Source organism: Schistosoma mansoni (genome assembly GCF_000237925.1).
Source record: "Schistosoma mansoni, WGS project CABG00000000 data, chromosome 3 unplaced supercontig 0077, strain Puerto Rico, whole genome shotgun sequence".
Classification (NCBI taxonomy): Eukaryota; Metazoa; Platyhelminthes; class Trematoda; order Strigeidida; family Schistosomatidae; genus Schistosoma; species Schistosoma mansoni.
In genome coordinates this window covers 1,510,473-1,536,975 of record NW_017386007.1, presented here as the reverse complement: position 1 = coordinate 1,536,975, position 26,503 = coordinate 1,510,473, and the positions used below count along the sequence as shown (strand labels likewise).

General features: G+C 37.9%; 1 protein-coding gene across 1 annotated transcript in view; it reads right to left on the bottom strand.

Annotated features, from left to right (window-relative positions):
• The window catches only part of Smp_161670 (beige/beach protein-related), a gene marked incomplete at both ends in the record, with an annotated part of 112,157 nt that overhangs the window by 79,399 nt on the left and 6,255 nt on the right, over positions 1-26,503 (bottom strand). Inside the window, 5 exons of the mRNA XM_018791404.1 lie at positions 3,538-3,914; positions 7,756-7,831; positions 17,035-17,232; positions 18,189-18,274; positions 22,853-22,947. Coding sequence (XP_018645460.1) covers positions 3,538-3,914; positions 7,756-7,831; positions 17,035-17,232; positions 18,189-18,274; positions 22,853-22,947 — 832 coding nt within the window. The remainder of the gene's footprint in view (positions 1-3,537; positions 3,915-7,755; positions 7,832-17,034; positions 17,233-18,188; positions 18,275-22,852; positions 22,948-26,503) is intronic.

Genomic DNA, 26,503 nt, shown 5'->3' with positions numbered 1-26,503 from the left:
AGAACTAAAGACCTTAGGTATCCAAATCCAGAACATACTATAACTTCTTCGATTCATCTCTACAGAATATTATAAGTGACTTGGACAATATCAACGTCTTTGAAAGTAACTGTTGAAAAAGCAGTGATTCCAAACAAGTCATAAGGGTACAGAATTTGAGTGCCCCCAAATGCCCTAGTACGGTTGAGAGTGGGTAGGTCCAGCCCTCTCTCTCGAAATGTTCTCAAACGGCCACGCGTATACAGTCTCTGTCAGGGAAGTCCTACTCACTGCTTTCTTGTGGCAGAGGGGTGTTGTTTACGAAATTGAGAGGACGAAAAGCGAATGTCCGGCGCTTTAACCGGGTTGGTGGATACGGAAAGTTCACCTAGGGGAGTTGGAAAACCCTGATTCCAAACCAATGGTTTACATGGGCTCCAGTATCCTGATGGAGCAAATGGCGTATGAACCAATCGTCGGTCACCAGTTACCATGGGACTGCATCTCCTTACAATGCTCTACTGCATGATGGATCAGATCTTTAGGTCAAAGTCTCCAGGTGTGGCCCCCTAAGAAAACCATCTGCTTCGGTCTTGGCACCCGGGCAGTATCATAGCCCTCACACAATTAAATGAAATGACATTTTTCTATGTGGCGCGTATATATCTGGTGCCCCCTTGTACTAATATTTATGTGTTCAAACAAAATAAACAGAATTTGAAACAAATGAAATCTATTCTCTGGATTTCTTCGAGGTAACAATTGGAATCCTCCACAATGCTATCTAATTATTATTAGTCTTTAGATTAGACGATTACTATGGCTGAAAACCTAGTTTTGAGATATCACCTTCATTAAACGAGAAGACAAGTGTAACATCACAGAATATCTTGCTCAAATCTGAGAACCATACAGTAAATACATAGTTTGTAATATATCCATCAATTGTCTCAGACTTTGTTGTTACTTTGTTGCCATACTAATCACTCTTTGTTCTCGTTCTCTTCTCTTCCATTTTCTCAACCTTCTGCCTCCAGGCATCCCACTTTCGACTGACGACACATACTACATATATCTGTTGACATCAGTAGCACACACCACACTCTTACAAAGAAACTTCATTCGACATCTATTGTGAATGAGTGATAGCTGTAAAAACATCTTAGAACCTCTTAAACACAATATATCTGCTAGAAGATATAGAAGTATATGTAGGAGATGACCTCTTGGATTCAACTCTTTAGAAGACAAATAAATCCAATGCTATCTACATTTTTAACTGTCAAAAGAAATGTAACCTATACCAATAGACTATGAATTGTTGAAAAGCTTCTATACTTCAACATATGTCAACGACCCAGTTATTCAAAAAGGTATAATAGACAAATATATCTGAAAAGAAATAACTAAATAAAATTTACTCAAGGGTTACACAAATACAAATGTGTTTGAGCGCGAGACCGGCGGTCCTAGGTTCGAGTCCCGCATACAGGATCGCGGATGTGCAATGCTTACCAATCCCACACTAGGACGAAACGGCTGTCCAGTGTTTCCAGGTTTTCAATGATAGTCTAACATTTATCCATTCATGATATAAATTTAAATATAAATATATGAAATTTCTTAACAAGTTATACATCAACTATTAGAGTCTACATATTATGAATTATAAATGGGCTAAAGTAAACCAATAATCAGTTCAATAGATGCATACATTTATATCATATATTTTCATAGTTTAGATCATGAGTCAATTAAAGCTAGACCACCATAGAAAACCTAGAACCACTGGATGTTCGTTTCGTCCTATTGTGGGACTCCTCAGCAGTGCTTCCAGGTTTTCCTTGGTGGTCTAGCTTCAACTGACATATGATCTCAACTATGAAAATACTGAAATCTCCACAAAAGAATCTCCTTCTGATATATCATATATGTTTAACAAGTTAATTTTGAATATTGACTTCAACTGATGAAAACCGTGAAGTAGTGGATATCTAATGTGTTCTACTTTATGAGTCTTAAGCAATATGTATCTCTCACTATACACAGAATCAAATTGTAAGGATATTCAAACCAATCAATCAGAAGCTCTTTAGTGGGGAAATAAGACCAATCATTTCAAACATATCTCAAGTAACAATCTATTATCAGAAGGGGCTTTTGTGGAGATTTCAGTAATTTTATAGTTGAATTCATCAGTCAATTGAAGCTAGACCACCATGGAAAACCTACAAGCACTGGACGACCGTTTCGTCCTATTTATGGGACGCTACAATTAGAAGGAGGTCGATTACTGTATCTGTTCATTCGTATGCTTTCCTGCGACTTCGGGCAACATGCGTACTTCTAAAGTTTCTCTTGTACTTTTTTTTGTTTTTATTTTTTACTCGGGGCAAAATTGAGACTTTGTGGGCTTTTGTAATAACCCTTTTTTTTTGTTGGTTTGCCTTTTTTGGTCCTTGGTCCTTGTTTTTTTTTTGTTTATTTTTTTTTCCCCAGTTCCTATTCATAATTTTTTTGCCCCCTATTCTTGTTTTTTTTCTTTTTCCACTACCTTTGGTTCTTTTCCCCCCCTCTTTCGCACTTTTAGATCTTGCTTTCCTACCCTACCGCCCCCCTTTCATGGTCTGTTTTCTCTTCCGATACCCCTTCTTCACTTTGCCTTTTTTTTCCCTTCCTCCTTTTTTCCTTTTTTTCTTCGCTTGCTTTCTCCCTTTGTCTCTTCCTACCATCGGTTTTCTTCCACTTTTCCCCCTTTTCTTTTTTCCTTTCCCTTTTTTTCGATTTCTTCTTTACGCCCTTTTCTCCCCCCAGCTTTTTTCCTTTCTCTTTTTTTTATCCCTCTTATGTTTTTTATTAATAAGTCTTGATAATTAAACGCTATACTCGGTCACTAAGCTATCCTCGTAACCACAAAAGCTAAAACTACACAGTAATTTGAACACGAGAGAAAAAACGCAAAATATACGCGAAGCACCTTACTCCAAAAGTTCATTCATGTACAGAAAATAAAGGGTCTTGATGGTATTTTAGAAGTCCTTGCGTTTTCCTCAAAATTCTGGAATACTACTAGACATAGTAGCAGTGTATTAATCAGTCAATCAGAAACTCTACATGTGACTTTTCACTTTCATGATGTTTCTAGCAAAACTCCTAGTCAAACGCTGATTGGATAAAATGCTTCTTAGTGTTTCCTAAGCTTTTCTTGTCTATAGCGAGATATTATCCGGATCACCTCAACAGGGTCAAAGTCACAGAAGTCGATATTCTGACTGATGATTTTGTCACATGATGTTTGACAACATATAGTATATAACAAAAGTAGTCACCATAAAGACATCCAACGCCTTATCTGTGATTAATATCAGAAGGGGTTTATTTGTTGATATTATAGTTGAAATCATGAATCAATTGAAGCTAGACCAACCATAGAAAACCTAGAAGCACTGGACGGTCGTTTCGTCCTATTTTGAGACTCCTCAACAGTACTCATCTTGATTCATTTATTTCAACCAATATTCAAATACACACACACACACAAAATATTGATTTACTTACCCAACATAAAAGACTTTTACCAATAATCTTTGGTAAATTAAATGATATATGATCCATTTTTAATTTGGGATCAAATATAGAACATAAATATTTTGTTAATTGATGATAAAAATGATCCGGTAATCTTTTTTTAGTTAAAGGTGAAGATACTACTGAAATGTCGCCTTTTAATTGTAATGCCATAAAGATATCAGAATAGGATTTATTTAAATCAATTGAAGCTAGAAATGTCAAGAAGTATTGATAATATTGATCACATGAAGAAGAAGAAGTAGGATCATTGAATGTTGATTGTAGATTGGATAGAAGAATATCTGGTTGATGTTGATAACATAGTCTTATACGACTTGATAATTGGATAAGTAGGGTTTGATAATCTATAAGGTAGAAGACAATATATGATAAGTAAGTCAAAAAGATCAGATAGTCGTAGTATACTAGTTTCTTATGAGGATGATACATGACAGTTCTGCTGGATATGGTGGAAACCTGGAGAACTATGAAGGTCATCATACAGAAGATACAAGTGTTTATTAACAGTTGTTTACGGGAAATACTTCGGATCCGTTAGACAAACACTATCAGCAGCAACCTACTGCGGGAGAGAACAAACCAGATTCCAGTGGAGGAAGAAATCAGGAAGAAGCGCTGGAAGTGAATAGGACACATATTTATGAAAGCACCCAACTGTGTTACAAGACAAGCTCTCACATGGAATCCTTAAGGTCAAAAAAGAAGAGGAAGAACAAAGAACACATTACACCGAGAAACCGAGACAGACATGAGAAGAATGAATAAAAATTGGATAGAACTAGAAAGGAAGTCCCGGAACAGAGTGTGTTGTAGAATGCTGGTCGGCGTCCTATGCTCCATTGTGAGCAACAGGCGTAAGTAAATAAGTAATGAGGTTGAAATCCATGGTTTATCATATCAGGAGTTAAATGTTTGTATGGTGAACTATGGTTCAAATTATAAGATCAGAGTAAGTGAGTCATTAGATTCTTTGCTATTGCTACAGTTACTACAAAACGGATTTTAATTGCTCTAATCAAGTATGACATTGTTGAAGCTGATTTCCCTCGTTTAGTTGAAGTTCAGACTACACAAAACTGTTATAATGAGAAGTATTCAATTCTTATACTGATACATAAACATTCTATATGCAAATAAAACTGATCATTTAAGTGAGAAGACTGAGTGTAATCTGAAAGTTTTATGTACCAAATAGAATCGACAGATAGTTGTACACTCATACATATATCTCCGCTACCTTGAACTGCCTATCATGATGACTCGATCGACCTATTTTGATTGAAATATTCGTCTATTTAGGTTGGTCGGGGATCGGTAAGATTTAAAGCTGAGACTTAAAATCCTAGGGTGAAGTGATACTGTCGACTATACTGAGGTTTGGGGGAAATAAGATATCGTCCTCAGACAACCAGCGTCTATGGCGATGCCGCCCTTTAAACGATTTACTCTAAGAATTTCACACTTCACTTTACCTCACAGGTTTCCTTTTCTAGTGGTGAGGCGTTTTGAATCACGGACCCAAAAGGTCAAAATTTTCTTGCAAAACGGCCGTATGTGACCAACCTCAAGTAGTTGTCTCTTAAGCTCTGTGCGAACGCTCTTAGGTCTCTACGACCACTTCTAATACAGTTCCCTTTCCGCGCCCCCAAGAAGGAACATTGTTCTACAGCTTGGGCAGCCGGGAAGTGCCCATGGCCGTCGTACCTCTAACGGCACCCGAGATCATATTGTACACGACAAAATCCCTTTGTCACTCCCTAATATTTCTTCTCGCCCCACAACTGGTCCTTCACTTATGTCTATATCACTAGTCGCCCAAAATACTGACGATTCGAGTTCACGAGATTTTATTTGTTGCCTCTTGAGACCGCTTACTTAACTATATGCTGGAACTTTCAATTTTCGAACCTTATGTCAGATGCAACAAGAGGCTTCCTTATCAAAGACTTTAGAATCTCGCACTATCGATTTGTCTTGGGTCTGCAAAACACTAATACATAATCGAAGTACGATTATTCAACTGGTCTCACCTATTCAATACAAAGGACCAGCATGATTTACTCACCGTATATCTGAGGACGTAACTATTACTTCTAGGGGTCTCACTGGCGTAGGCTTATCATTCATTTAGAAAGTAGAATAGGCTATTATGAACAGAACAGATAGTTGCTTGTGATGTATCTGACCAAACGAGACAGTAGGAACTCAGAGTTTCCACTTCCCTGTCTCTGCCCACGCTCACACTCGCTCCGAATAGGATGAGGCCAAAGATGAATCTTATATGAAGTAATCCAACCTCATTCAGAAAGGTAAATTCTCAGATGTAGTAATAGCAGCAGGTGATTTTGAACTTCAAGTAGCTAGTCTAGACCAGAATGATAACGGCAACCGGCTGCTGAAAATATGCTTGGATAACCTTTTATTTCCAACACGTACTAACTTATGAAAGACATCTTCTGATATGGCAATTGCCAAAATCGACTCAATGATGAACCTAAACAGAGCACATTACCACTAGTCGTTTCTCAGGATGATCAATAGAAAACTGTTGCTCATTATGGAGCTTTTTTAGACCTTGACCGTGCTCTAGTGACAGTATTTATTTGTCCGAGCGATGTCCACCATAGTGTAAACTGGCATAATATTTAAACAACTGTAGAAGAGGCATTTTGATGCTTACTTAATCTACAGATCTTCGTAAACTCACCCCATTAGGCTTCAAACACGATGAGGAGCGAAGGTGGTCTTTAACAAAGAGTTAGAAAGAGCCTATTAAACGATCATAAGTAGTGATGGACGGAAACACCGAAAGAGAGATAATAGTCAGAAGCATCAGGTGACAATAGACAACTATTCAGACTCATCAAGGAAACAGATGTTGAAATTCCAGCTGTTAGTGAGACCATCTTGGAAAAGAAGAAATTGTCACTCACTCTCAGTCCAGCAGATTAAACCGTTGGGCAGAGAATTCTAAACAACAATTCAGCTGACCACAAGCTATGCTCCAGTTACCTACTATCTTCAAACAATCTGGACGGACAATTGACACAAATCCTCCAATTCTTAGTGAGGTCGAGAAGGTTATACGTGAGCTAAGACGAGAGAAACAGAAGTCCCAGGCGGATAACCCCAGAGATCTTTAGAAGTGGTGATCCAGTTTTAGCGGTTAAGTTGACTAAAATATTAGCTAGAATCTGAGAACTGGATGGAATCCCATCTGACTGTTCTCGGTTACTGATCGTCTCAGTTTCTATGAAAGGACAAAATTCCACTTATGACAATCTTAGAGAAATCAGTTTAACTAATATGGTTAGTTTCAGACGCTTTACTAGAGCTCAGGAAGAGTGAACTCGAAAAAGCAGGCTGGTTTAAGATCTGGACATGGATGCATCTACCAGATATTTGCTCTTCGTCAGGTTCTGGTACATAGACATACTTTCTAACGTCTGTCAATAGTTATATTCCTTAACTTTAGGACAAATTTTAAGTTTGCTGATCGAGAGGTTCTGTGGCGGTGAAGTAGTTGCATGCATCAACCACTTCACTCATGTCGGAAGTCTCAACAGCTCTGGTGAGTTCGTGTTTGACAATGTCTGAGCATAAATTCATAAAGCCCGATTGGTTTTGTCAACCTGCGTCCCTTGTGGCGCAGGCGAGATATTCGTTTTTCAACTAAATGACTTGTTCACTGATCAGTATTTCGTTTTGTTTCACTTCATGGCTGTGTAGCATGACCATTAATAATGGAGAATATTCGTAGGTTATTAGTATTCGATCATAAGTGTCTTTGAAGCCTTTCTCATGTATTTCGCGACCACCGGGTGAGCAGTGCTGAGGTTAGACACAGAAGTAAAGATGGAAAATAGGTTTGCGAAGTAGTGGATCTTTAATAAATGAGGTTACTAGGAAATGTATTTCTTATGCCTAATCACTAACTACCTTTCACAGGCGATTTTTACTAGTATGGGAGTAAGTTGGAAAAAATCTAGAAGCACCCAAATCACGACAGGGCACTAATCTATGAAGTCGTTACCAATCAGATTAAGTCGTATTGATATGTATAGACCACCTGGTCGGGGTCCACGTGATAATCGCAACCAATGAATGAAGACTGGATAACATGATAGTTCAAAGGCTAAAATCAATTATTCAATATTATTCAATTATTTTCCATTGTTAACTTACAATAATCAATAGTGGAAAGAGTTCTTTTATTGCCAATATCAGAACGAAATTGATCTATTGCTGATTTTAATGTGATCTACATTTAAAGAAACAATAAATAGAGAAGTTCATTGAATAGTTCTTTGAACTGGATCGATTTTGAATGGAAGTATTCCTTATGAACTGAAAGATATTCCTATCTTTGTTATGATAACTAGGCTGATCTATGTTTATAATACCTACTTACTTACGCCTGTTACACCTCGTCGAGGAGCATAGGCCACCCACCAGTGTTCTCCATCCAACTCTGTCCTGGACAACCCTTTCCAATTCTTTCCAGTTAACATTCATCCTTTTTATATCTATTGAGTCAGCTTCCGGAGAACTCTAACAGAGCCTACAGAGGCTCATAAAGAGCCCCAGCCAATCAGAATACGACGGAACATTCTAGAGTTCCAACGTGGCGTGATACTATTGGTCGGTATCATAATATGTCGTCAATGGATTGGCTAACATCTATAAATACCTATGATTTTCTGTAACAAGATTGAACCCTGTAGTAAAGTGCTTCCCTCACACTTTGTGCCTTTTCTCTCGTCTTCAAGTCGCGGAGTAGTTCTAGCTCGGGGGTACGGAACTAGCCTAGGGAAGCGAATATAGCGTTCAAAATCGGCCAGTCATAACAATATCTACTTCTATTTCCCGACGTAATGTGTTCTTTGACCTTCCTCTTTTTTGCTTCCCTTCAGGATTCCAATTTAGGGCTTGCCTCGTGATGCACATTGGTGATTTCCTTATTGTATATCCGATCCACTTCCAACGTCGTTTCCTAATTTCCTCTTCAGCTGGAAGCTCGTTTGTCCTCTCCCATAAAAGCTGTTGCTAATAGTATCCGGCTAGTGAATGTTGAGTATTTTGCGTAGACAACTGTAGTAATTCTCCACATGTTTATAATAACTTCTGTACAAATTCATTTATCCAAATATTTTCTACTTACGATGTAATTTTCAAATAGAGATCGATGGTGGCTAACAATGGAATCTAGGACACGCGTCACTTCATCCTAATTATGACTCATCAGATGGATTACCTATATCACAGAGTTGATGTTCACTTAAGAACTCAGACCCAGTAACGTTTGCTTCAAATGCCATCGTGTTATCCATTTAGTTACTGAGTCCAGATAGCCACTAGGTTGTACAATGGGTTGAAGACTAATTCACTTTTGATCGGTTATTTGAATCTTCCCATTGAAGTTTAGGACTGCGATTGATGAGTCTCTTATCAACGTATGTGCATCTTATGCGGATTGCCTCGATATTATCTTAAGTCACAAGCATGAAGATAAGTCTAGCTGATCAGTACCAAACGGGACGAAACGCGCGTCCTGGACTCCACTTATAATGACAATATCGAGGTAATCCGCACAGGAATCACATACTTTTTTTAGTTAAATGATAGAAATTGTTTGTATGGAATTACTGACATTATTCGAAATTAGAAAGAGAGGGGAAAATGATTCGTCCCTACACATATCAACCCAATAAGATTCATGTAACAACTCATTCACTGTTTTCAGATTCGGGCACCATATTTTGAATCATACTTTACATTTGTAAAGTGTTGATAGTAACTGAAGGATATTCGTAGGCTACTAGTATTCGATCATCGATGTTTTCAAAGCACTGCTCGTATATCCTGAGATCACTAAGTAAGTAATGCAGTTGTTAGGAAACGGGTACTAGGTAAGGATGGCAAATCGATTGATGAAGCAGTTAAACTTCATCAGTTGAGATGGCTAGGACATGTGTTACGTGTGCCCAACCACCGACTGCCCCGACCTTCGATGTTTTATGGTGTAGGAGTAGGTTGAAAGAAAGTTAGGGGCGGACAGACCGAAACGTGGCACAAATCCATGAAGTCACTGACAATTGGACTGAGCCATGTTGGTAGGTGTAGACTACCTGGACCTACCAGTCTCGCGCCAGAGCACTTAACCGATAGACCACTGAGCCGGCCGGAATCCAACCGTGGTAATGTCTAATCTCAACCAATCCACGAAATTGTGCGACCAACTTCCATTGTACTCAAGTAGATACCTGACTCTACCTGACATAGTTTAGCTCCACTGGTCACAACTTCTCACTAGAACTCCAGGAATTATCTAATTGAACCAGTCACTAGTGATCATACTTCTTAAGTTGAAAACTATAAATGATATGTTGGCCGAAATAATTCATCAAATAACTAGAAACATATTTCTTAAACATCTTAACTGTAAGTCAAGAAAGTGATCAAGTTATCTCATATTACTTATTAGTAGTGTAACACACCAAAATGAATTCTCATTCAAAACTAGACCATCTGAGATGTCTCCATATGTGAAATTCTTAAAAAACTGACAGCTAACACCTATATATAATACGCCTCATTATCTCAACTATTGACTCTACCTGATAAAGATAAACTGTTCAAATCATTGGATTCAGAGCAACAACTATTACTGCTTAACATGATAATGCTTACAACAAAAATTATAAAAATATACAAATATAATAGATATTATTAGCATTTTCTACCGATATCCTAAGCGATGTAAGGTTTGATAACCACTTCTACTCACTCGCTCTAACATGAAAACCACCAAGGAATTCCTACTCACTGCCTTCTCATGGCAGTGGGGTTGTTTACGAAATTGAGAGGACGAAAAGCGAATATCCGGTGCTTTAAGCGGGTTGGTGGACACGGCGCGTCCACCCAGGGGAGTTAGAAAACCCTGGTTTCAAACCAATGGCGCATATGGGCTCCACTATCCTGAGGGAACAACTGGCATATGAACCAATTGTTGTTCATCGGCTACCATGGGACTGCATCTCCTCACGTTGCTCCACTACCTTGTGGATTAGACCTTTAGGTCAAAGGTTTCAGGTGTAGCCCCGAAGAAAAACAATCGGCTTCAGTTTGCGCACCCAGGCAGTATCCGAGCCTTCACATAGATCTTGAAGGTCACATAGATCTACGCTGCTGAGGAGTCCCATAATAGGACAAAACGGCCGTTCAGTGCCTCCAGGTTTTCCATGGTGGTCTAACTTCAATTGACTCATGATTTCGACTATAAAAAAATTACTGAAATTTCCACAAAAAACCCTTTCTGATGTTGATATGAGTTTCAAGACGTTAACTGTCCTTTAGAACTGAATGTTTCAATCGGAAGCATTAAATTTTGATGTAGATCTACATAGAATCCTTTGACATCTATTATCCAATATTGGAGCAAAGTCTCTGTTTGTTACTCCTGATTTCATTAACTGTCAAGGATATCCTTCTTTACAAGATGACTATAGCAAAACAAAACTTTTATAGTAGGTCAATAGTAAACTTAAGTATCAACCCTTTTGTGATTTTTGAAATAAGGAATACATGAATCTGGTTCTATCATTTCTCGCTAGCTCCTTCAACCTACTTCTGGCTTGCCTTCATAATCCACATGGATCACAATTACATAAAAACAGGACCTAACTAGCTACAAGTAGTAAATTATAAACTCTTACATTGATATGATACTTTAATTCGTTTTTGTCAATGTTTGTTTGTACCTTCCCATTGATGTTCAAGACTATCATTGATTAGTCGCTTATTGACAATATGCGCATTCTGTGCATATTGCTTCGATATTGCCTTAATTCATGAGCATTAGAAGTAAAGATAGATAGTGGCTATCAATGGAATCTAGAACGCACGTTTCGTCCTATTTGGGACTCATCAACTAGGTATACTCAATAGCTAAGTAGATAACGTGATGGCATTTAGAGGGAACGTTACTAGGTTCAATTCCTAGAGTGAACATCAACTCTGGGATGCAGATAACGCGCATCATAGATTCCACTACTAGTTACTATCTATCTTTGCTTATAAAAAATTACCATTCTAGAATAATGTATTAAGCACATCTTCTCTCTTTATTAAACTGGAAATGACCTTAATTAGATGTATGTAATCTGATCAATGTTTATTATGCTAAACTACAGTACAATACAGTACACAGTAAACAGTACTATAATCCAATACTTAGAAACAAGATTTCTGTTCACAAAGAAAATAGATCAACAAGCATCTCTAAAAGAAAAGGGTTCAGTGTGTGTGTGTGTATGTAAGTGTGTGTGTGTGTGTGCATGTGTGTACTTGTAATAAACCAGATTTTATTTACATGTTTATTTGTGTTTATTTATTCTTGATAATTTTTTTTTAAAGAAATAGAATAGTAATAAACATTTTAAAGTACATTAACTATGTTTCTGAGGGGGGGGGAAGGGGGTAAGAATAATTTTATAAAACTTATGTTGTCATGATAAGTGGCTGGTAGTGGAATCTAGGACGCGCGTCACTTCGTCCTATTTGGGATTCGTCAGCTGGATGTACCTGCATCTTGTCACGAATTGTGGGAAGCAGTGATCAGTGGAGTTCTACCAAGCCTGTTGTAGAGATATCAACTCACTGAAGATAATTGGTGAACGGTTACTCAAAACGTCGTGGATTGGTTGAAGTTAGACATTACCACGGTTGGATTCCGGCCGGCTCAGTGGTCTATCGGTTAAGTGTTCTGGCTCGAGACTGGTAGGTCCTGGGTTCGAATCACGCGAGTGCGTGATCGTGTATGCGCACTTCTGAGGCGCCCCGCAATAGGACGAAACGGCCTTCCAGTGTTTCCAGGTTTTCCATGGTGGTCTAACTTCAATTGACTCATGATTTCAACTTTGAAAAATACTGAAATCTCCACAAAACCCCTTCTGATCATGAATTGAATCTTATTGAAAGAGGACGGTATTTGAAAAAGCAACAAATAATTAGATAAAACTTGATCCTTGTTGTAAATATGTTTACAGTTATAATATGATGGCCCGTGGTGTCATCTTCGCAGATGACCTAGCCCTCCTATCTCATACACACGAACAAATGCAAACGAAGACAACAAATGTAGCAGCAGTCTCTGCATCAACAGGTCTCAACATACTCAAAGGTAAAAGCAAGATTCCCAAATACAACAAGGGAGTACACCAACCCAGTCACACTTGATGGAGAAACTCTGGAAGAGGTGGAAACATTCACGTACCTGAGAAGCACCATTGACAAACAAGGAGGATCTGATGCAGATGTAAAGGTAAGGATTGGCAAAGCAAGGACCACATTTCTACAATTGAAGAACATATGGAACTTAAAACAACTCTCAACTCATTTCAAAGTGAGAATCTTCAATACGAACGTCAAGACAGTCAGTCCTACTATATGGAGCCGAAACATGGAGAACTACTACATCCATTGTCAAGAAGGTACAAGTATTTATAAATAGTTGTCCACACAAGATACTCAACATTCACTGGTCGGATACTATCAGCAACAGCGTTTTATGGGAGAGGACAAACCAGCTTCCAAATGAAGAAGAAATTTGGAAAAGACGTTGGAAGTGGATAGGACATACATTGAGGAAATCATCAAACTGCATCACGAGGCAATCCCTAACTTGGAATCCTGAAGGGAAGCGTAAAAGAGGAAGATCAAAGAACACATTACGTCGGGAAATAGAAGTAGATATGAAAAGGATGAATGTTAACTGGAAAGAATTGGAAAGGATTGTCCAGGACAGAGTTGGATGGAGAACACTGGTGGGTGGCCTATGCTCCTCGACGAGGTGTAACAAGCGTAAGTAAGTAATTATAAAAGATAATTCTCCACTTGACAAATACGAAGAAAAATGAAAAACACCAAGGTCATAACAATAACTGAATAATAATCCACGAGTTGATCTAAACTAGGCTTCCACTAAAAATCTGGAAGTACTGAATGACCGTTTCGTTTTAGTATGGGACTCCTCAACAGTGTGCATCTATGATAACATACACGGGGCCCGAACCTAGGATTTTCGGTCTCGCGCACGAACACTTAACCTCTAGACCACTGAGCTGGCATTCAACGATGTTAATGTCTAACTCCAATCAATCCATGATCTTGCGCAATTCTTCGTTCATAGTCTGAGGTGGATAACAATCTCACATCCTGCACGGAATGGACTTCAGTGGTCACAGCTTCTCACTAGAACTCCAAGATACCAGCTAAGTAGTCTAGAGGTAAGGCGTTTGCGCGCAAGACCGAAAATCCTTGGTTCGGGTCCAATATGCATTATCGTAGATGTACACTGCTGAAGAGTTCCATACTAAAACGAAACGACCATTCAGTGCTTCCAGGTTTTCAATGGTGGTCTAAAATTGATCCATTCATAATATCAATCGAAACTTAACAATCTCCATAATCCTAAACTGATAATAAGAGGAATGTTTAACACATTCATTCAAACAAAGTGTATTCATCATGACAAATAAGATTGTTCTTGATTACATAAACCATGGTCACTATGTTTATGTGCAATTAATTAGTTAAAATTACCATTTTATTCATAATTCAATGTCGTTTGTTGAAGCGACCAATGTAAAACACGTGATACATGTTGACGGTTTAGCAAAAGATATGAACATCAACTCTGAGATGCAGGTACATCCAGCTGACGAGTCCCAAATAGGACGAAAAGCGCGTCCTGGATTCCACTGCTAGCCACTATCCATCTTTGTTTACAAAGATATAAATAGTTCTAATAATTGACATATTGGTTCCCCTTGGTGATGGCGATGGTGGCCTTATCTAATGAAATCAGTCTGGGTTTTCTGCAATTAGTTTCTGAGTATTCATGGTTCTCAAACCCACCGCGTGGATATGAGTTTGTGAGGAAATCGGTAACCCATGGTCTTAACGTGCGAACATTGCATCAGCGCCAATTATAAGTTACATGGACACCGGTAGCATACAAGTTTTCACTCATGCGTTATATAGAATACATATAGGTATATTTACTTATCTTGGAGGCCCCCAAATGCCCTGGTACGGCCGAGAGTGGGGAGAGTCCGCTCTCCCTCTCGAAATGCTATCACATGGCAAGCGAATATATAGCCTCTGCCACACAAGTCCTACTCACTGCCTTCTCGTGGCGGCGGTGTTGTTTACGAAATTGAGAGGACGAAAAGCGAACGCCCAGAGCTTTAACCGGGTTGGTGGACACGGAAAGTTCACCCAGGGGAGTTGGAAACCCCTCATTCCAAACCAATGGTGCACATGGGTTCCAGTATCCTGAAGGAACAAATGGTGTATGAATCAATCGTTAGTCACCGGCTACCATGGGACTGCATCTCCTCACGATGCTCCACTGCCTTGTGGACTAGACCTTCAGGTCAAAGGCTCCGGTTGTGGCCCCCTAAGAAAACCACCTGCTTCAGTCTGGGCACCTGGGCAGTATCTCAGCCCTCACACAAATCGAATGAGATTTGTGAGGCGCATATTTATCTGGTGCTTGCTTGTACCAATATTTATGTGTTTAAATAAATAAAATAAATTATCTGGGAGGGTAGATGGTCACCACTCCCTTTGAACGTATTTGTTACACTAGACTATCTCTTATGCATTACATGCATACCACTGGTATATAAACTTTCACCAATGCACTTCATGACATACACATAAGCCCAAGTACTCTCTCAGGGATGGTTGATGGTCACATCTTCCTAGTATTTGCTACCATGTCTTTTTGTTATGTCTTGAACCTGTTGGTTTACAGCGCTGATTTTATTAAACCATAGGGCTTCCATATGATTTCCATACGAGCAAACAATGATAAAAACGCTGGTTAGAGTAAAACTCTTGACTTCTACTCCATTTACAAACAAATCTACTTTGTTGATTTGCGGCCATGGTGATGATAATTGGATAACTAACTTGGTGACTAGATGTTCCATTTAAGATTTACATTACATTACACGTGAATTAATGCAGAGTAAATATTTTGTCACCGTAAAGGAATCTATTAAGGTTAGTTAATCTTTAATTAGTCTTAGCATCAAATAGCCTAGTTGCATAAATTTTAATGATGCTTACTTTCCATGATGTCTATGTAACTTAATTACACATCTATAAATATGTGAGACTTAGATTTCTGAGAAAAATTTATTTACACTTTTCTACTAATGCTTCCCCTGACTGTTGCTGCTACCTTGACGTGGTGGTTGGGCTTCCCTATCGTGATTAACCAATAGAGCTATACTGCCTGGAACAATCGTTCCTAAAGGTCCTACCATACCAGACAGGTCGGTTGAAGAGTGGTAAGACTAAAAGCAGCAAACCCGAGGTCTGAGGACGAAGTCGTACTGCTGACTGTACAGAGGTGAGACGGCAATAGTGCTTCCTTCGGATAATCAGCATAACAGCAATGCCGCTTTCACACGAGAAAGGGTGGGGTTAGAAAAGGTCAACCCAAAAACTGCACACCTCAACTTATCCCATGGATTCCCCATACCCGGAGGTAAGGTCTCAACAAGTACGGAGATAACACGAAAATTACTTACAAAAAGGTCGTTGCCCAATTTCGTTTTCAGGTACCTGTAGAATAACCCTTTCACGGTATGGGCAACTGGGAAGTGAAAACCGCTATGCTATGATGTAGCATGAGTCAAAAATAAGGACGGTTTTGTTGATCAGTCCTCTATAAATATATTTCAAGTAAATCTTACCCTTTACAGTTTGTGGCTATGGAGATCGTTGAATTTTATTGAAATCATTAACCTATCAATGTTAGACCACTATTGAAAATCTGGAAGCACTGAATAGCCATTTTGTCCTAGTATGAAATTAAATGGCTTGATTGAAGTTAGGCATCAATACTGTTGGATCCCAGATTAGTGGTCTAAAGGTTAAGCGTTCATGTGAGACATCAAAAGTCCTGGATTCGATTACCTTTGGTGAGGGGTGTGTGGATGCACACATCTGAGGATTCCTATACTAGGACGAAACGACCGTATAGTGCTTCTAGGTTTTCAATAATGTTCTAACACTAATCTGGTCACGATATCAATGTCTAACAATTATTGGCACATTTGCAGAAAATGTATCACAGAGAGGTCTATTTATATTTTTCCAAGTTGAAATCATCAGTCAATTGAAGCTAGACCATCATGGAAAACCTGGAAGCACTGGACGGCCGTTTCGTCCTATTATGGGACTCCTCAGCAGTGCGCATCCACGATCCCGCCTCGTGGGCGAGATCGGAACCCAGGACCTACCAGTCTCGAGCCAGAGCCCTTAACCGATAGACCACTGATCCGGCATATCATTGATAGATCTGAAACTTTAAAGGGTACAATCACTGCCTAAAATACTCAAACTGAACTTACCTAATAAATAAGAATTTAAAAAAGATTAACTCACCATATTTGGCTCTTGAAGACTTAATGCATAAATTAAAAAACTTGATATAACAACAAAGTCTTCATTATATTGTTCATTTGCATCATAATAAATCCCCTGAGGTTCTGATGATGACGATGATGATGATTCCGATGGCGGTCGATTTGATTCGTTGATTAAACAAAATAAATCGTGTATATGATTGTATTGTACAAAACCCTTGTAGAAAAAATAAAAGATTTCATTATGATTTAATCCTTATCAAATAGTCCCAAAAATGCCCTAGTACGGCCAAGGGTGTGGAGAGTCCGCTATCCCTCTCACATGACCACGAGTAATACAGCTACTATCGGGGAAGTCCTACTCACTGCATTCTCGTGGCAGAAGAGTTGTTTACGAAATTGAGAGGACTAAAAACAAGTGTTCGGCACTTTAACCGGGTTGGCGAACGCGGAGGACCCACCTAGGAGAGTTGGAAAACCCTGATTCCAAACCAATGGTGCACATGGGCTGGCTCCAGTATCCTGAAGGAACAAATGGCGTATGAACCAATTGTTGTTCACCGGCTACCATGGGACTGCATCTCCTCACGATGCCCTAATGCCTTGTGGATTAGACTATTCGATCAAAGGCTCTGTGTGTGGCCCCCTAAGAAAACCACCTGCTTTGGTCTGGGCACCCGGGCAGTATCATAGCCCACAAACAAATCAACTGACTTGTGTGGCGCATATGTATTCGGTGCCCCTTTGTATCAATATTTATATGTTTGAATAAATAGATGAATTTAAGAAATAAAATTGGAAAGTAACTGAATATTTGACAGCATGTTTGAATTGTCTCAACCAGTAGTTGGTATTCACAAAAGTATATTGTGAATAAAGGTGTATTAACTAAAGAGAATGTTTATCACATACTAACATAACCCATAGAATCAGTAAACAACAAGAAACACCCATCTTATTAGCATAGATGGATAGAGGCTAGCAGTGGAATCCAGGACGCGCGTTCCACCTCAATCGAGACTCGTCAGTTGAATATGTCTGCATCTCACAGTTGATGTTCACTCCGGGACTCGAACGATTGCTAAGTGGATAACATTAACGTTACAAAGTAAATACTTGGTGTTATTTGTATATAGAAAACTTTCAGAATCGATTTCAATTCTTTGAACTTACATAACATCCAACTGATATACAACAATAAGCGTCGATCAATGATGATTGAATTCCCGTGTTATTATTGTTGTTTTGTTTAATTAAATCTATAAAAATTATGAACATGGAATTATTTACTGAATATAAATGATAAAACAATTATGGATAGGACACAAATCGAGGAAATCATCGAACTGCGTGACAAGACAAGCCCTCACATGGAATCCTGAAGGTCAAAGGAGAAGAAGAAGATCAAAGAACACATTACACTGAGAAATGGAGACAGATATAAGAAGAATGAATAGAAGTTGGATAGAACTAGAAAGGAAGTCTCAGGGCAGAGTTGGTTGGAGAATGTTGGTCGGCGGCCTATGCTCCATTGTGAGTAACGGGTGTAAGTAAGTAAGTAAGTTGTGGCCTTGTGCCCTATTAACATATAACGTAATGATGCCGACAATTAGAGAACCGTAACTTATCAACCAGACCGATGACGCATGAACCCGTACGAACAGTTCAAATTCTTTATCGGTTCTTCTTCCTGACTATCTCTGCCTGTTAAGTTCAAAACACCAATCTCAGCCTCCGCGTTATGAATCATGCATTTCAAACATATTGGGTTTATATACAAGCCAAACAAGCCAGAAGTGACTGTGAATGTGAGAGACTGTAATTGATAGACTGGGTATAACTCAAGAACGGTAAATCGTATATTAATCGTCTATAGGTCAAATAGAAACTTATAATAAGAGGAATATGAATATACATAGATTACTTGGTTAACAGTTACACAATACAAATATATGTATAGTATTAGTAGTCCATAGATAGATCCCAACAGCTACCACCCACGATTCTCATCGAGATATAACAAAATAAATGGAAAATTAATCATTACATATGTATGAATGTACACTGATGAGGAGCCCCAAAGTAGGACAAAACGTCCGTCCAGGTTTTCCATAATGATTTAGCTTCAATGGATTCATGATCTCAACTATTAAACTTACTATAACATCCGCAAACCCCCCCCCTTCTGACATATGTATAACCTGTATAACCTATTGTTATGGCGATTCACTTAGATCATTATTTATGCTGAAATTATTGATCGGAATCACTGATTATTACAACATGCAAATCTTTGTTATCAAGGTAACAATATTGTGATATAGAAACCACCTGAAAATATAGTCTGTTTTTTTTTAAGAAACTGGTCATTAGTTTGTACTAGCCAAACTTTTGAACAATCAATTTGAATGACATTTGGTACCATCCAACAACCTCCTAGATTATGAGAAAGTGTTTGGCAGTGTGGGAAGGATGAACTAATGGAACCTTCTTTAACAAAATGGTATACATGAGAAGATTATCTACATCATCTGGAATTCATACGACAGACTACACTGCAACTCGTGCACGGAGAACAGTTGACAGATGTATTCCAAGTGAGGATTGGAGACAGACAAGTCTGCTTACTCTCTCCCCTTCTCTTTATTCTGGTGGTTGAATGGATTATGAAGATACCTATATATGAGGGGTAGCACGGAATAAAATGGACAGCATGAATGAAACTAGACGATTTGAACTTGGCAGATGACCTGGTTGTTCTCTCCCACACAAATCAACAAATGCAGGTGAAAATAAACAGTGTAGCAGTAGCATCTGAATCAGTAAGCCTCAACATACACAATGGAAAAAGCAAGATCCTCAAATACAAAAAGGAAATATACCAACTCAATCAAACTTGATGGAGAACCTCTGGAAGAGGTGAAAGGCTTTACGTACATAAGTAGCATCATGGATGAACAAGGAGGATCAGATACAGATGTAAAGGCGAGGATTGGCAAAGCAAGGACAGCATTCCTACAGCTGAACAAAATATGGAACTCACAACAACTGTCAACAAAAATCGAAGTCAGAATCTTCAATATAAATGTCAAGACAGTTCTTTTGTACGGAGCTGAATCTTCAAGAGCTACTACAACCATCATCAAAAAGTATAAGTATTTATCAACAATTTTCTACACAAGATACTCAATGTCCATTGACCGGATACCATCAGAAACAGTCCAGTATGGGAAAGAATAAGCAAGCTTTCAGATGAAGAGGGGATTAGTAAAAGATATTGGAGGTGGATAGGATATACATTACGCAAATCATCAAACGGCATCACGAAACAAGTTCTAACTTCAAATCCCCAAGGCGAAAGTAAAATAGGGAGACCAAAGAACACATTGTACTGGGAATTGAAGACAAGCAACAGAAGAATGAATAGCAAGTCGAAACAACTGGAGTGGAGAGCCCAGAACAGAGTCGGTTGAAGAATCCTGGTCGATGGTGTATACTCCACGTGGGGTAACATCTATAAGTAAGTAGTAAACTATCTCCATTTAAAATAAAAGTCTAAGAACAACAGATTTGTGAGTACCGAGTAAGGTTATAATCGATTTATCTAAGACTAGCTACATAATTAATTTTCTCACTTTATAATTTGAAGCCATCAATGGTGGAGAGTCGACCAGGTCCAAAGTGAAAAAGTGATTCATCAATGATATTGGTTAAGGTTATCGTTATATTAAAACTAACAGAAGTTGAAGATATAAATCACTGAATGAAGCGGATCAATAATCTCAGGATATAATTCACACTGTGAGACATGAACATCCTTGTTTAGATCCCGTTTGGGATCTTGGGTACTAATTATTTGAGTGCTTTGACTTACTTACTTATTTATGCCTGTTACTGCCAATGGAGAATAGGCCGCTGACCAGCATTAGCCAACCCACTCTGTCCTGAGACTCCCTTTCTAGTTCTATCCAACTGTTGTTCATTCTTCTCATGTCTGTCTCCATTTCTCGGTGTAATGTGTTCTTCGGACTTTCTCTTTTCCTATGGCCGTGGAGATTCCATGTGAAAGCTTGTCTTGTGATGCAGTTGGGTGCTTACCTCAATATGTGTCCTATCCACTTCCAGTGCTTCTTCCTGATTTCTTCCTCCACTTGGATCTCGTTTTTTCTCTCCCACAGTAGAATGTTGCTGATAGTGTCTGGCTAACGGATCTAATACTTTAACTTAGGTATACAACAAATTTCAAGTCTTTTCAGGCTTTTGACAATTTTCTGAATGATCCTTATTTTTTACAAAGATTATCCATAAATTATATGGTGAACCTTCATTTATACAATCAACTCTTCAATTACCATTCTTTAGCTCTATCATCTTAACATTTAACTCTACACTTGCCATATATTAAATACTAAGTATATGATTAAAAGACAACCTGCAATAAGCATTCGAAATAGGTACTGTACCAGTTGACATCAATCAAGAATATATAACTACAATTTGAAATTCAAACCCATCTCATCAAGTATCACAATCAATGAAGTTGTTCCCTAAAATTTACAGATCCAAGTGATATCCTATTGTGGTGTGTTCTACTTATATCCACATAAGTAGTATATGATGATGGTCAGACATAAAATGTATTTTGACAGAAGATCGATAAGGAACGAACAGGAATGAAGCGTAATCGGTATAAAAATGCATAAATAATGAAATCAGAGAACACGGACTGATTAAAGCTAGACCACCAGAGAAAACCTGGAAGCACTGCACGGCCTTTTCATCCTATTGTGGGGCTCCTCAGCAGTGAGCATCCACGACCTCGCCTCTCGAGATTCGAACCCAGGACCTACCAGCCTCGCTCCAGAGCATTTAACTTATAGACCACTGAGCCGGCATCCGATGGACTGATATTTGCCGAAGGAACAGTTAAGATTGAGATAATTGATTGATAGTTTGCAAATTGACTGTATATTGTATGGTTATCAGAATTTAGTGAAATAATCTGTAATTTTGTGCTTAACTACATTCGATTGTCCCCACTCATGTTTTTGTTCACTAAATTAGGATGGGAATGGGTACCTATGACCTTACCAAAAATTGAATCCAGAACCTTCAGTTTCATGCATCAGCACTTAACCTCTAGATCACTGATCCTACATTCATTGGTGTAATTTATGCCTAAATACATTCGATTGTCCCCACTCATCTTCTTGTTCCCTACACTATAACCTAGTAACTAAATGAGAATTAGAAAAAACAAACAGAATTCATTTGTCATTAATGATTATTGATTAGGATTTATATTTCGTTTCTTTTTTTGTTTTTTTCTTACTTAATAACTATTTAATCCACACAAAAAAAAATCTCACGTTTACTTAAATCAAATTATAAACAGATTACTTATATCCACACTAGTAGTATATAACGATGGTCAGACGTAGAATGTATTTTGACAGAAGATCGATAAGAAAAGAACAGAAATGAAGCGCAATCCATACGAAAATGCATGAACAATGAAATTAGAGAAGACGGACTGATATTTTCATAGTTGAGATCATGAATCAATTGAAGCTAGACCACCAGGGGAAGCACTGGACGGACGTTTCGTCTTATTATGAGACTCCTCAACAGTGCGTATCCTACACTATAACCTAGTAACTAAGTGAGAATTAGAAAAAAACAAACAGAATTCATTTGTCATTAATGATTATTGATTAGGACTCATATTTCGTTTCTTTTCTTTTTTTTTGTTTTTTCACTTAGTAACTATCTAAATCCACACAAAAAAAATCTCACGTCTACTTAAATCAAATTTATAAATAGGTTACATTACTTACCATAGATACTTGAATGTATCTTATTAAGTAATTCATTGGATATTGTAGATATAGAAGTGAAAAATTTTAAATTCTCATATTTTTGTTCATAATAACTAAATATGCGATATATAGAAACAAAAAATTATGAGAAAAAATTGTCATAAATAGAAGTTAATTAGAAGATATAAACAAACACAAACACACGCACATAGACACACACATTGCTCCCGAAATGGCCTGGTACGACTGAGAGTAGGGAGAGTCCGCTCTCCTTCTCGAAATGCTTTCATATGGCCATGTGTACAGAGCCTGTGTCAGGGAAGTCCAACTCACTGTATTCTCGTGGTGAGGGTGTTGTTTACGACATCGATAGGACGAAAAGCAAATGTCCGGTGCTTTAACCGGGTTGGTGAACGCGGAGGGTCCACCTAGGGGAGTTGGAAAACCCTGATTCCAAATCAATGGTGAACATGGGCTCCTGTATCCTGAGGAAACAAATGGCGTATGAATCAATCGTTGGTCACCGGCTACCATGGGACTGAATCTCCTTACGATGCCCCATTGACTAGTGGATCAGACCTTTAAATCAAAGGCTCCAGTTGTGACTCCCTTAGGAAACCACCTGTTTCAGTTTGGGCACCTGGGCAGTATCACAGCCCTCACACAAATCAAATGAGATTTGTGTGGCGCATATATATCTGGTGCCCCCTTTGTACCAATAGTTATGTGTTTAAATAGAAAATGAAAATAGAGAGAGAGAGAGAAATGTAAACATTTTCAAGGAACAATTAATTATTTTTATCAGAAGGGGGGTTTGTGGATATTATGGTAATTTTGATAGTTGACATCATGAATCAATTGAAGTTAGACCACCATGGAAAACGTAGAAGCACTGGAAGGCTGTTTCGTCCTATTATGAAACTCCTCAACATGTGGATGTGTCGCTCAATTTCTTGGATTGGTTGAAGTTAGACATTAACACCGTTGGATGACGGCCAGATCAGTGTTCTAGTGGTTAAGCGCTCGCGCGAGAATCTCGTGAGGCGGGATCGTAGATGCGCACTGCTGAGGGTCCCACAATAGGACGGAACGGCCGTCTAGTTCTTCCAGGTTTCCCATGGTGGTTACTTCAATTGATTCGTGATCTCAACTATCAAAATTAATGATTTACCAGAAATGTTTGTTTCTTTTATCAAAGTGATAGATAAACTTTAACCGTGAATAAATTATCCAATTAATAAGTTCACTACCTATGAACAGTCAAGTTTGAGACGACTGATTAACATTTTGGAAGTGAAATATCTGGAGCTAGAAGGTTAAGAAGATCAAAGAAAAATGGAATGAGAACAGAGAACGATTGGTGTAGAAATGAAAGAACGATGAAATGTGAAACGATTGATTGACATTTTGCATATGAAGTATTTACTGTATGGCTCTTAGATTTTACTAATATGTTCTGTAATTTTGTATTCACGTACATTTGGTCGCCGCCACCTGTGTTCTCGTCCACTATAATCTGATGAATCAATATTATTCAACAAATATTGATTGTTGCTAGCCTATATGTACCTTACCAATATGGATATCATGGTGAAAGTCACTAGTGAGTTATCTGTTGAATTTCAGCTGAAAGGTTTTTTTAAAGGCTTGGCCGTCCTCATTTGTAGGTTAAATTCGTTACAGATTGCTAAAAAGTCTCAAACTAATAAAATGAAACAATTATTCAATGCTACGAGATTTTCAGTGGTCTTTGATAAACACTGAACATGATGAATAAGTTATCTGTAGTAGTTCAGTGTTCTGACTGGATTTTTTCTCTTAACTCAACCCCCGAAATGCTTAAGTGATCAAAACAGTGAATACCTTCTGAATTCCACACTATGTATACTACTTATTAACTTTGTATTTTATACTTAGGCAGAATCTAGGTTTCCTACTGATATATATATGGTGTTGTAGTGTCGGTTGCTGTGTTAAGCCCATATACCTTATTTTAGCTTCTGGACAAGCCAGTCTATCCATTATTTTTGAGTCACGTTTTGACCTTGTTAATTATTCATTTATTGACCCTGACTGTTTTTACATGAGCATATTCGTGTGTACACTTCTTATCCTATTCATCACATGTCTGTAAGTTATTTTTGTCTGACTATAAAATCAGTTAAGGCTTGGTAACATTGAGTTTGCGCACTCGCCTTCTCCACCGTACGTCATTTCGCTTCACTCACCCTCATGTTTGACCTATTTAAGTCAATGAAATACACAAGGATAGCCGATATGTATATTTTGATGACAATCAGCATACAATCCAAATGGAGTCAGATCTAATACCATAAAAGTGGTCAGTCCATCAACAACATCGTTCGACCTAATTGACGTCAAAATGAAAGGCCCCACTAAAGTTTATGTAGTAAACGAGAACCCAAATAAGGACAATCGAATATATTCGAACACAAAATTACACAATGTCTTAGTAAAATCTAAGAGCCATACAGTAAATACTTCATATGCAAAATGTCAATCAATCGTCTCACATTTCATTGTTCTTTCATTTCTACACCAATCATTCTCTGTTCTCATTCCTATTTCTTTGATCTTCTTAACCTTCTACCCTCCAAGTATTTCACTTTCAATCGATGATATATACTACTTATATCTGTTAACATCAGTAGTACACATCAATTCAATTCACAATTCAATGATCAAACAATCAATATGTTATCAATAATATCTAATCACTTACATAGATTTCCATTTTTTCCATATCCCATAAGGATCATATAAAATTTCTATGAAATTAATGATAAGATTAAATAAATCAAACATTTTTAAATGATCCACCTATGAGAAACAGACGGATTAGATTAAAAAGATTCGATATTCGATGATTTACCAATTTTAATAGATTCGGTAAAACCTCATGGATACAATTGTCTTCGATGATAAATTGTTGAATAGTGTCATTTCTATAATAATAATAATAATAATAATAATAATAATAATAATAATAATAATGGTGATGATGATGATGATGATGATGATGATGATGATGATGATGATGATGATGATGATGATGATGATGATGATGATGATGATGATGATGATGATGATGATGATGATGATGATGATGATGATGATGATGATGATGATGATGATGATGATGATGTTTATGATGATGATCGTTGTGAAGATTTTGATGATGTTGTTGATGATTATGACGATGACGATGATTCGTCTGATGATGTTCCTGAAGATGATGATGATGCTGATAATGTTGATGATGGTGATGAATATCTGGATGATGATTTCATTTTGTTCGATGATGATGATAATAATGTTCTTAATGATGTTAATATGGATGATGAAGATGATGATGTTGATAATTATGACTAGAATAATGAAGTTGCTGAAGAATTTTGGATGGTGATTATGATTCGTACGATGATGAAAATGATGATGATGAGTATGTTTAGAATGATGACGATGATGATGATGATTTCAATGATGATGATCATGTTGAGGTTGATGTTGATGATGATGATGGAGACAATGATGAAGATAACGATGATGATGAATATGATGGAGTTTATGATGATGATTCGTATAAAATTCTCGTGATCCTGATGATGATTCGTATGGTGATGATTATGATGATGACGATGATTCGTT